Source organism: Uranotaenia lowii, chromosome 1 (genome assembly GCF_029784155.1).
Source record: "Uranotaenia lowii strain MFRU-FL chromosome 1, ASM2978415v1, whole genome shotgun sequence".
NCBI lineage: Eukaryota > Metazoa > Arthropoda > Insecta > Diptera > Culicidae > Uranotaenia > Uranotaenia lowii.
Genome location: NC_073691.1, coordinates 74,249,794 through 74,262,537, shown reverse-complemented (window position 1 = coordinate 74,262,537; position 12,744 = coordinate 74,249,794). Strand labels below are relative to the sequence as shown.

The 12,744-nt window shown below is 27.8% G+C and overlaps 1 protein-coding gene across 10 annotated transcripts in view; it reads right to left on the bottom strand.

Moving 5' to 3' along the window:
• LOC129739173 (disintegrin and metalloproteinase domain-containing protein unc-71) overlaps positions 1 to 12,744 on the bottom strand; it is a 1,315,240-nt gene that overhangs the window by 802,615 nt on the left and 499,881 nt on the right. For 9 of the 10 annotated variants that reach the window (XM_055730592.1, XM_055730589.1, XM_055730594.1 and 6 more), the window contains exon 3: positions 7,947 to 7,973. The exons of the other annotated variant lie outside the window; for it this stretch is intronic. In XM_055730592.1, coding sequence (XP_055586567.1) covers positions 7,947 to 7,973 — 27 coding nt within the window. The remainder of the gene's footprint in view (positions 1 to 7,946; positions 7,974 to 12,744) is intronic. 10 annotated transcript variants of the gene reach the window in all.

Sequence of the window (12,744 nt, the reverse complement as noted above, 5' to 3'; positions counted from 1 at the left end):
TCATATCTTGATTTCAGCTTCTGTTAAAATTACTGAACAACAATTACTAAAGGGAGCGTAACAATTTTCCTGGCACCCTAGACCTAGAGCTTCATTGCATCATAATACTTTCAAATTCTGCAACATTTAACGAAACTCCTAAACTGTAGAAACACTACTTCAGCACCTCATGTAAAAGCTTAGACTAGAAAAAAAACGCTCTCTGTCTAAATGAAATCATTGAGTGACAAAACCCGAGTGATAAAACTAAACTTTTCCGACCAGCAGCAGCAGGCAACCCCTTCTCTCTGGGGTTTTATGATACGGCAAAGTTGCTTCCCAGTCTGTCCGATGGAGTTCCGGAATAAAAGAGAGAGAGAGGGGGACCAAGAGGGGTACCGAACAAGCTTTCCGGACGACACATTTCAAGCTGCGTCCAACAAATTGAATACTCCACAGCCGTAAAAGTAGAATTAAAAGTTTTCTGTATAGAAAAGGTTTTTTTTTTTATATATAGGAAAAAATACCCCTTCCCGGAAGTTGTGCTTCTGATGGATTCAATTTGCTGGCCAGCGAGCGCCATGCTCGTGTGTGAGTGCATCGCAAATAGTGTGATGCTGCCTGGTACATTTCCGGGTCCGGCGCTTTCAAAGTTTCTAGTTAGTGAGGGAGAAGAGCAATTTTTAGTGAGAGTTTTTTCGAGATCCATATGGAGAAGCTGTTCCAAAATTTACACAGTATTCACTTGTTCATGAACTTGTTAACAAAATTCACGCTTACATGGTTGGCAGATTCTCGTGTCCGAGTGAGAAAGTTTTTCCTTTTCAGAACATCAGGGTGGTCCTCTCAACTTGCTTGAAATTCCTTGCGATTTTTCAGGCTGTCCTTTCAACTCGATTTTTTCAATTTCAAGCAGCCCTTTCAAATTGCTTGTATTTCTATCGATATGTTCAGGCTGTCCTCTCAACTCGTTTTCCATTTTAAAGTTGTCCTCTCAACTCGTTTGAAATCTTCATCGATATGATAAGGCTGTCCTCTCAACTGGCATTTTCAACTTCGAGCTGTCTTCTCAACTCGCTTGAAATTTCTATCGATATGTTCAGGCTGTCCTCTCAACTCGCTTTTCAAATTCAAGCTCCTCAACTCACTTGAAATTTATATTGATTTGTGCAGGATGTCCTCTCAACTCGCCTAACAATTTCAAGCTGTCCTTTCAACTCACTTAAAAATTTTTATAGATATGCTCAGGCTGTCCTCTCAACTTGACTCTTCAATTTCAAACCGTCCTCTCAACTTGCTTGAAATTTCTGTTGATTTGTTCAGGCTGTTCTCTCAACTTGCCTTTAAGTTTAAAGCTGTCCTCTCAAATCACTTGTGTTTCTACCGATATGCTCAGGCTGTCTTCTCAACTAGCCTTTTCAATTTCAATCTGTTTTCTCAACTCGCTTGGAATTTTTATCAATATATTCAGGTCCCCTCAATTTGTCTTCCATTTTAAAGTTGACCTCTCTACTCAGTTGAAATCTTCATAAATTTGCTCAGACTGTCCTCTCAACTCGCTCAACTTCGAGCTGTCATGTAAACTCGCTTGAATTTTCTATTGATATGAAAAGACTGTCCTCTAAATTCACCAATTAATTTTTGTAATTTGAGTAATTTTTGTATTTATGTAATTTTTGTAATTTTTGTAATTTTTGTAATTTTTGTAATTTTTGTAATTTTTGTAATTTTTGTAATTTTTGTAATTTTTGTAATTTTTGTAATTTTTGTAATTTTTGTAATTTTTGTAATTTTTGTAATTTTTGTAATTTTTGTAATTTTTGTAATTTTTGTAATTTTTGTAATTTTTGTAATTTTTGTAATTTTTGTAATTTTTGTAATTTTTGTAATTTTTGTAATTTTTGTAATTTTTGTAATTTTTGTAATTTTTGTAATTTTTGTAATTTTTGTAATTTTTGTAATTTTTGTAATTTTTGTAATTTTTGTAGTTTTTGTAATTATTGTAATTTTTGTAATTTTTGTAATTTTTGTAATTTTTGTAATTTTTGTAATTTTTGTAATTTTTGTATTTTTTTTAATTTTTGTAATTTTAGTAATTTTTTTAATATTTGTAATTTTTGTAATTTTTGTTATTTTTGTAATTTTTGTAACTTTTGTAACTTTTGTAATTTTTGTTATTTTTATAATTTTTGTTATTTTTGTAATTTTTGTAATTTTTGTTATTTTTGTAATTTTTGTAATTTTTGTAATTTTTGTAATTTTTGTAATTTTTGTAATTTTTGTAATTTTTGTAATTTTTGTAATTTTTGTAATTTTTGTAATTTTTGTAATTTTTGTAATTTTTGTAATTTTTGTAATTTTTGTAATTTTTGTAATTTTTGTAATTTTTGTAATTTTTGTAGTTTTTGTAATTTTTGTAATTTTTGTAATTTTTATAATTTTTGTAATAATTGTAATAATTGTAATTTTTGTAATTTTTGTAATTTTTGTAATTTTTGTAATTTTTGTAATTTTTGTAATTTTTGTAATTTTTGTAATTTTTGTAATTTTTGTAATTTTTGTAATTTTTGTAATTTTTGTAATTTTTGTAATTTTTGTAATTTTTGTAATTTTTGTAATTTTTGTAATTTTTGTAATTTTTGTAATTTTTGTAATTTTTGTAATTTATGTAATTTTTGTAATTTTTGTAATTTTTGTAATTTTTGTAATTTTTGTAATTTTTGTAATTTTTGTAATTTTTGTAATTTTTGTAATTTTTGTAATTTTTGTAATTTTTGTAATTTTTGTAATTTTTGTAATTTTTGTAATTTATGTAATTTTTGTAATTTTTGTAATTTTTGTAATTTTTGTAATTTTTGTAATTTTTGTAATTTTTGTAATTTTTGTAATTTTTGTAATTTTTGTAATTTTTGTAATTTTTGTAATTTTTGTAATTTTTGTAATTTTTGTAATTTTTGTAATTTTTGTAATTTTTGCAATTTTTGTAATTTTTGTAATTTTTGTAATTTTTGTAATTTTTGTAATTTTTGTAATTTTTGTAATTTTTGTAATTTTTGTAATTTTTGTAATTTTTGTAATTTTTGTAATTTTTGTAATTTTTGTAATTTTTGTAATTTTTGTAATTTTTGTAATTTTTGTAATTTTTGTAATTTTTGTAATTTTTGTTATTTTTGTAATTTTTGTAACTTTTGTAATTTTTGTAATTTTTGTAATTTTTGTAATTTTTGTAATTTTTTTAATTTTTTAATTTATGAAATTTTTGTAATTTTTGTAATTTTTGTAATTTTTGTAATTTTTGTAATTTCTGTAATTTTTGTAATTTCTGTAATTTTTTTAATATTTGTAATATTTGTAATTTTTGTGATTTTTGTAATTTTTGTGATTTTTGTAATTTTTGTTATTTTTGTGATTTTTGTAATTTTTGTAATTTTTGTAATTTTTGTAATTTTTGTAATTTTTGTAATTTTTGTAATTTTTGTAATTTTTGTATTTTTTGTAATTTTTGTAATTTTTGTTATTTTTGTAATTTTTGCAATTTTTGTAATTTTTGTAATTTTTGAAATTTTTGAAATTTTTGTAATTTTTGTAATTTTTGAAATTTTTGAAATTTGTGTAATTTTTGTAATTTTTGTTATTATAGAAATACTTGTAATATTTGATTTTTTTTGTCTTTTTTTGTCTGTTTTGTCTTTTATGTCTTTTTTGTCTTTTTTGTCTTTTTTGTCTTTTTTGTCTTTTTTGTCTTTTTTGTCTTTTTTGTCTTTTTTGTCTTTTTTGTCTTTTTTGTCTTTTTTGTCTTTTTTGTCTTTTTTGTCTTTTTTGTCTTTTTTGTCTTTTTTGTCTTTTTTGTCTTTTTTGTCTTTTTTGTCTTTTTTGTCTTTTTTGTCTTTTTTGTCTTTTTTGTCTTTTTTGTCTTTTTTGTCTTTTTTGTCTTTTTTGTCTTTTTTGTCTTTTTTGTCTTTTTTGTCTTTTTTGTCTTTTTTGTCTTTTTTGTCTTTTTTGTCTTTTTTGTCTTTTTTGTCTTTTTTGTCTTTTTTGTCTTTTTTGTCTTTTTTGTCTTTTTTGTCTTTTTTGTCTTTTTTGTCTTTTTTGTCTTTTTTGTCTTTTTTGTCTTTTTTGTCTTTTTTGTCTTTTTTGTCTTTTTTGTCTTTTTTGTCTTTTTTGTCTTTTTTGTCTTTTTTGTCTTTTTTGTCTTTTTTGTCTTTTTTGTCTTTTTTGTCTTTTTTGTCTTTTTTGTCTTTTTTGTCTTTTTTGTCTTTTTTGTCTTTTTTGTCTTTTTTGTCTTTTTTGTCTTTTTTGTCTTTTTTGTCTTTTTTGTCTTTTTTGTCTTTTTTGTCTTTTTTGTCTTTTTTGTCTTTTTTGTCTTTTTTGTCTTTTTTGTCTTTTTTGTCTTTTTTGTCTTTTTTGTCTTTTTTGTCTTTTTTGTCTTTTTTGTCTTTTTTGTCTTTTTTGTCTTTTTTGTCTTTTTTGTCTTTTTTGTCTTTTTTGTCTTTTTTGTCTTTTTTGTCTTTTTTGTCTTTTTTGTCTTTTTTGTCTTTTTTGTCTTTTTTGTCTTTTTTGTCTTTTTTGTCTTTTTTGTCTTTTTTGTCTTTTTTGTCTTTTTTGTCTTTTTTGTCTTTTTTGTCTTTTTTGTCTTTTTTGTCTTTTTTGTCTTTTTTGTCTTTTTTGTCTTTTTTGTCTTTTTTGTCTTTTTTGTCTTTTTTGTCTTTTTTGTCTTTTTTGTCTTTTTTGTCTTTTTTGTCTTTTTTGTCTTTTTTGTCTTTTTTGTCTTTTTTGTCTTTTTTGTCTTTTTTGTCTTTTTTGTCTTTTTTTGTCTTTTTTGTCTTTTTTGTCTTTTTTGTCTTTTTTGTCTTTTTTGTCTTTTTTGTCTTTTTTGTCTTTTTTGTCTTTTTTGTCTTTTTTGTCTTTTTTGTCTTTTTTGTCTTTTTTGTCTTTTTTGTCTTTTTTGTCTTTTTTGTCTTTTTTGTCTTTTTTGTCTTTTTTGTCTTTTTTGTCTTTTTTGTCTTTTTTGTCTTTTTTGTCTTTTTTGTCTTTTTTGTCTTTTTTGTCTTTTTTGTCTTTTTTGTCTTTTTTGTCTTTTTTGTCTTTTTTGTCTTTTTTGTCTTTTTTGTCTTTTTTGTCTTTTTTGTCTTTTTTGTCTTTTTTGTCTTTTTTGTCTTTTTTGTCTTTTTTGTCTTTTTTGTCTTTTTTGTCTTTTTTGTCTTTTTTGTCTTTTTTGTCTTTTTTGTCTTTTTTGTCTTTTTTGTCTTTTTTGTCTTTTTTGTCTTTTTTGTCTTTTTTGTCTTTTTTGTCTTTTTTGTCTTTTTTGTCTTTTTTGTCTTTTTTGTCTTTTTTGTCTTTTTTGTCTTTTTTGTCTTTTTTGTCTTTTTTGTCTTTTTTGTCTTTTTTGTCTTTTTTGTCTTTTTTGTCTTTTTTGTCTTTTTTGTCTTTTTTGTCTTTTTTGTCTTTTTTGTCTTTTTTGTCTTTTTTGTCTTTTTTGTCTTTTTTGTCTTTTTTGTCTTTTTTGTCTTTTTTGTCTTTTTTGTCTTTTTTGTCTTTTTTGTCTTTTTTGTCTTTTTTGTCTTTTTTGTCTTTTTTGTCTTTTTTGTCTTTTTTGTCTTTTTTGTCTTTTTTGTCTTTTTTGTCTTTTTTGTCTTTTTTGTCTTTTTTGTCTTTTTTGTCTTTTTTGTCTTTTTTGTCTTTTTTGTCTTTTTTGTCTTTTTTGTCTTTTTTGTCTTTTTTGTCTTTTTTGTCTTTTTTGTCTTTTTTGTCTTTTTTGTCTTTTTTGTCTTTTTTGTCTTTTTTGTCTTTTTTGTCTTTTTTGTCTTTTTTGTCTTTTTTGTCTTTTTTGTCTTTTTTGTCTTTTTTGTCTTTTTTGTCTTTTTTGTCTTTTTTGTCTTTTTTGTCTTTTTTGTCTTTTTTGTCTTTTTTGTCTTTTTTGTCTTTTTTGTCTTTTTTGTCTTTTTTGTCTTTTTTGTCTTTTTTGTCTTTTTTGTCTTTTTTGTCTTTTTTGTCTTTTTTGTCTTTTTTGTCTTTTTTGTCTTTTTTGTCTTTTTTGTCTTTTTTGTCTTTTTTGTCTTTTTTGTCTTTTTTGTCTTTTTTGTCTTTTTTGTCTTTTTTGTCTTTTTTGTCTTTTTTGTCTTTTTTGTCTTTTTTGTCTTTTTTGTCTTTTTTGTCTTTTTTGTCTTTTTTGTCTTTTTTGTCTTTTTTGTCTTTTTTGTCTTTTTTGTCTTTTTTGTCTTTTTTGTCTTTTTTGTCTTTTTTGTCTTTTTTGTCTTTTTTGTCTTTTTTGTCTTTTTTGTCTTTTTTGTCTTTTTTGTCTTTTTTGTCTTTTTTGTCTTTTTTGTCTTTTTTGTCTTTTTTGTCTTTTTTGTCTTTTTTGTCTTTTTTGTCTTTTTTGTCTTTTTTGTCTTTTTTGTCTTTTTTGTCTTTTTTGTCTTTTTTGTCTTTTTTGTCTTTTTTGTCTTTTTTGTCTTTTTTGTCTTTTTTGTCTTTTTTGTCTTTTTTGTCTTTTTTGTCTTTTTTGTCTTTTTTGTCTTTTTTGTCTTTTTTGTCTTTTTTGTCTTTTTTGTCTTTTTTGTCTTTTTTGTCTTTTTTGTCTTTTTTGTCTTTTTTGTCTTTTTTGTCTTTTTTGTCTTTTTTGTCTTTTTTGTCTTTTTTGTCTTTTTTGTCTTTTTTGTCTTTTTTGTCTTTTTTGTCTTTTTTGTCTTTTTTGTCTTTTTTGTCTTTTTTGTCTTTTTTGTCTTTTTTGTCTTTTTTGTCTTTTTTGTCTTTTTTGTCGTTTTTTTTTCTTTTTTGTATTTTTTGTCATTTTCGATAATTCGGCTCACTTGTTTTTATTTTTTCTCTACTTAAAAAACATAATAAGAAAGTTAGATGTCTTCCAACGACGCCAGTGAAAGTTGTTTCTCACAAACCTTCTTACTTTTTCAAAGTTTCATGTTGTTCAACTCCCCCTGAGTCTATTTCATCAAATCCATGTCCTCAAAGAGCTTTTAATCATCCCTGGCAGCCAGTCTCCGTCGTGAAAATGATCATCCCGAAGAAGAACTTGTTAATCATCTTACATCAAATAAACTGAACGAAATGCCAGTGAATTATCCTTGGAGCCATTCCAAAATCTAGCAGCAGCAGCAAAGAAGAGAGAGAACCTTGCAAAATTCCGGACAGAGCCACGCAGCAGCCAAAAGATAATCCTCTCCATCAGAAATCGTTGTCCCGGAAAATAGGCGGCTTAACGCAGCTTGCACTAATCCGCAAAGTAGTAAGGAGTAAGACCAGTCAGTCTGTCAGTTTGGTAGTGGAAAAAGCGCCGGGCCAAGGCCACCGTTGAATTTCCGGTTTGAAACGCAGTCCCCCCTTTCTCAATTCACTTTCGGGAACCATTAATTTGATTGATTGAGCCAGCCAACGATCCTGGTTGCCCGTGCCGAGAATCGGTCGAAATAATTGAGACTTGAGGTTGATTTTTCTTCCAGCCGACGCGCTGTGGTTGGAAAGTTTTCGGTCAAATTTTATTAGCTCAATTTTTTTTTCTCCAACAGTACAAATTTCGATACATTTTTTTTTAAATTCCCTCAAAAATTGCTTATGGAGAAGGGTTCTTGTTGCGTGTTTTTTTTTCTCTCGGGGCAATCACTGTCCAGGGCGATGGCAAACGGTAATAAATCATTTGAAGCGTATCGGATGTGGAAATTGATAAATAAGGATAAATTTGTTAAACCGGTCGGAAAATTGAGTAGCCGCATGTTTGAACGAAAGAGTTTAACGGATTTGATTTTTTTTTGTGGTTGAAGACGTGACTTAAGGCATGCTGAATTGAGAAATTCTAATTTATTCTAATTTTTATAGCTTTGAATGTTAAAAACTGGTTAAAAACAAATTTGTTATGTATGATAATTTTGAATATATTTGAAAATGTTTACTGAAACTTAAAAACAGTAGATGCATGAAAACAGAAGCATTTGGAAATGTTTTTAGAGTTTTACCTTGATGCGTGTTGAAGGTTAGCAGACCTGAATGTGGAAAAGAAAGAAAGAAATTGTATGAGGACTATGATTAGGTTTTTGTGTCGATTTGAATGTGATGAGTGAATATGATATGGTATTTTCTTGAATTGATGGTTAAATAGAGTTTTCAAGAAGCAAATTTTTGTACCGTTTATTTTTGATAGTTTAACTTCCACAGTAAGCTACATGCAGTTAAATGGAAATTAGGAAACCTTATATTCATGTTCATTTAAAGTTGCTTTTTTTCTCTGCTATGTCATGAGACAATCCTGTTGTTTTCATATATTTGTGAATAAATGATTGTTCTTTGATCTCATTTGATTTATCTTTTCTCATTCCTTTTGCTCAACCTTCAATTATTTATCAAAAATTTTATGCTATGGTACCATCGGTACCATACACAAACAATTCGGTAATTTTGAGAAGGATGGAGGAAACGTAGTTTTAGAGAACAAAAAAATAAAAACAAATTGATATTTTTAATGAGATCTTATGGAACTGTTGAAGTTTAAACCCATTTTCACGAAACATTTATGTTGGAGCATTCGCCATATTCAAAATTCGATATTAATAACACAAGGCAAGTTTATGCAAAATTCACAATTTTTCAGGATATTAAAGCTAATTTTAAATCATTTTTAGGAGCTGATTCCATATATGCATTTATTTTCGCGATAGCTTTTAAAAAAATCTAAAACTTAAAAAAAAACTGTACACTTTTTGGCAAAATTAAAGAACATCATAAATATCTTCAAATTTAAGATTTTAACTTAATGATCGACCTTTTCGAGTACCAAGAGTGGTTTTGAATTCTTGGACAAGAGCTCTCGAAGTTTTCTTCTGGTTAATGTTTCCAAACGGAAATTTTGAACAAAATTTTGAAGAAATTAATTTCTACAAAACTGAATGTTGGATATCTTTTAAATCATAAGTCAAACCGTTCCACAGTCTTCAACCAAGTCGTCAAATACGATAACATTTTCAATATCAAATACTCAATGACTTTCTTGAATGATGTCAGACAAAGTGGTAATCTTGATAATCAAAAATTCTTAAAAATTTTGAGTTTATTTTTTTAAAGCGCTCTAGCTCTGAAACAAGATTATCTCGACAAAATGTGAATCATTGATTGAATAAAGGATAATACATTGATTAAACATCAGTAATTTTTTCATGTAAGTGTATCAGTTAACAAAGAACGATTTTACCCTAAACTGGTCAATTTTAAAATTTTACCACGCCAAAACTAGAGGTGAATAGACTAGAGGTGATACACAAAATCTGACAAAGCCATCATAAATGCTGCTGTAAATTTAGGTTTTTTGTAAAACAATTATTTTATAATGTGATGTTTACATGGGCGAAATCTAGAGTCAATCTAAAACCCAGCAGAAATAAAATCGCATTATTAGTGATAGCTCAAGTCGATAAAAAGGTTGCTGCGAATCGCAATGCCCACCAAATAATAAAACGATCGTAAAAATGGTTACCTGAAGTCGAATATGATAGAAAGTTCGCCATGTTTGCAGGTTCTGAAGTTTCCATTATAATATCTTCTTTTTTTTTTTGAAAAAAATGCAGATCGCCATCTTTAGCATTTTCTGTCAGCATGTAATTTCAAATTTATTGCTGCAAAGAGTAACTTCATATAAGCGTTTTCGTGGGACTTAGAATTGTGATATTTTGAAAGTTAAAGGAAACTTGATCCTGTTTTAAATTAAATAAGTCCTAATCCTTTGATGTTGTAAAAGTCACTTGTTATTTCATTATATTTCTATGTCTAAACTAGCCTGCATATCAAATTTCTTTGAAAGTATGAAAATTGCATTTTTTATAAAATAATTTTTTCTGGAACCCTCGTTTTAAAAGTGGGAAGGGTCATTCAGTAAAAGATATCTAGTTTTGATACCAAAATATGCTGTGAACCAATTTTTATGCTAATCATCTAAAAATGTTTCGAAAACGGACAAATTTTCTACTGATTTTGAATGGAGTTCACTGCTATGCACTGTAGAAAATTGGAAAATTTGTTCCATTTAGAAAATTTGATGAAAATCACTTGTAAATTACCTAAGCTTGTATCAGAGTGATTTGCCAATCGTTGTCCCCTTACCCATTGTTGCACGTAATGACTTAAATTGTCGATATTTCAGCTGTTTTTAAACTTTTCCCGAAAATAATACTGAATCATGTAAATTGGAATGTTTACTGATGAATTGGGGCTTTAAACGATATTTTCTGCTGTAAAATATGCTTCTAATGAGAGTTTTTGTTTTTCTTATTTTTTTCGCGCGATTTTTGTGCTAATTGTTAAACAAAACCTTAAGATTCCTTCAACGGCAAATAAGGTTTCACGTCAGAACAAAACATTTTTCGTATCGGTTTTCTTAACGGAACGTTTGTTGGACAATTTTAACTCCATAGTTTAGGAAAAAAATTACGATCCATACATAGCCAGAGAAAATAACGGATCGTACAGTAAATGGTCCACTAAATCTCCTCCTGCCCCATTGCCCTGCTGCACGATTTGTAAGGAAATTTCATTTTTTTTAATTTGTATACCTCCAAATACTTTCTTTGATTGTTTTTTTCCTGCCAAAAATAGTAATATTTTTTTTTGGGAAATTCAGGACTTAAAAATTTAGTCCTGAATTACCGCAACGTGTTTTGATTTGTACGGGAAATGATAACTTTCAGTCGAAAATCAAATCCTAAAATTGATATTTGATGCCACGAAAAAAAATCAAAATAAACATTTAATTTGAGTGTCTTTGATTGCTAGTTTTAAAGCTGTTTAACCGTAGGATGAAAATAAAAATTCACAATTAACTGCTTTGCATAGCCAATTAGTTTGTTGATTTATATAACCATTGCAAAAACTTTTCAGGAAATTATTGAAATCTCCAGCAAGCAAAGCCTGCAATTTTACAATACTTTTCAATGGATTCCAATTTTTTATTTCGAATTGGTTGTAACTTTTTTCGTGAAATGCTATGAACTTTGCTCCTTCTCATGTTGGCAAAAAATGAAGCTTAAAAATAGGTAAAATCAATATCTAATCAAAGACAAACTTTATTTAAGGCTTATTTGAATTTTCTGGATTCTGGAAATTGTCAAAGTCACATAAGCTGCTTTAGCTTTGTGGTTCTTTCTTTTTTATCAGATTTATTTTGAAATCCTTCATCTCGACTATTCACTCAATTTTTTGTGCAAAGAATCTAAAGATTGTTCTAAAAAACCCTGTTTTTCAAATTTTGAAACGACAAATCTTATAAACTGTAGCTCATGTCAACCCCTTGCTTTTAATAACAATACTGTCAAAACATTATTCAGTAGGAAAACTTTGACCCTACATCCCAAAAAACTCGAAGTCGAAGCTTGAAAGACCCGAAATATTATTTATCATGAACAATTTTCTCAGAAATTCAAATGTGCCGTCAAGCTAGACCGGAGATATTTGAGTGAAGCTTTATATGGTTCTTATTATTCATAAAAATGACCAGTTCTAACTTCGTAGAATTTCATTTGATCAAAACAGTTTTTCAGCCGGAAAATTGTTGGGAAAATTTCAACGTGAAATGAATGTTTCTTGATTGATGAACATTCAATTCAAATAGTCCCACTTTCATGAAAAAGATATCCAAAATAAATAAAAAATTTGAAAAGGTGTATTCAAAAGCCAGACGAACGATCTGAAACTATGGGCATGGTTGAGATAACTTTTAAACTTGAAATTGAAATTCGTTATATAAAAATCGATCGACTTCCAAGTTAGGCCTGGAGCAATTATTTTAAAAAATCACATTTTCTTTACAGGGGTAAAGGGAGGCAAAACAGATCGCTTCTTTTTATCCTTTCACGTGTAAATAAGAACTTTAAAAACAGTGTTAAATACCTTTCAGGTCCTTCTATGGAATTTCAATTACACAAAATTTCATGTTGGGAGGACATACATATAAAGTAAAAGCACAATACTGGGCAAATAAGGTCGAATAACCCTTCCATCCAATGGCTCCGGATAAATTCAGCGACAGATTTGAGTTTCATAAGAAATTTGATTGATGAATCCTATTCCAGACTCTCAATTCGACGGCTTCGTGTTTTTTTCGATTTTGGGTCCAATTTTCCCCAATGTGCATTGGACGGTTTATATGGGAGACTCCCCCCCCCTCCCCTCAAAAGGGGGCCGCCTCCAAATTGGATTTCATTTGAGCTAGATGTTATAAGCTAGAAGGATAAGCTTCCGTAACAAATATCAGCCTCTTTGACCATATGGTGGCTTAGCCTTAAGGGGGGGGGGGGGGGGCTGGGGGGGGGGGGTAGGGTCTCACGGGTAAAAAAAAACACCATTTTCACGATTTTTTTTCTAGAGCTATCGTTCAAACAAATGTATTCAAATTTTTTGCATTATACAAAGCATTGTTGAAAGAACATTTAGTTATTTTTCGTAGAAAAATATTGAAAGATGAACCGGTGACGGAGCACTTTCGAGGATGCCTTTAAAAAACAGGATTTGCGGTGGACACTGTAACTCAGCACAGAATCATCTGAAGTCAAAAAATCAGAGCAAAATATTTTTAAGAGATGTTTTTCTGGACCCCATCGTTTTTATTTAACTTATAATTTTTTTATGAGATTTTTGTGGCTGTTTGAAGTAAAAACTACGATTTTTCACGAAAAAATCCGCCATTTTTTATCTATAAAATCTCCCCAAAGTAAAAAAAATAAAAAATAAAAACGATGGGGTTTATATGCAGAGAATATGTTCCAAATTTGA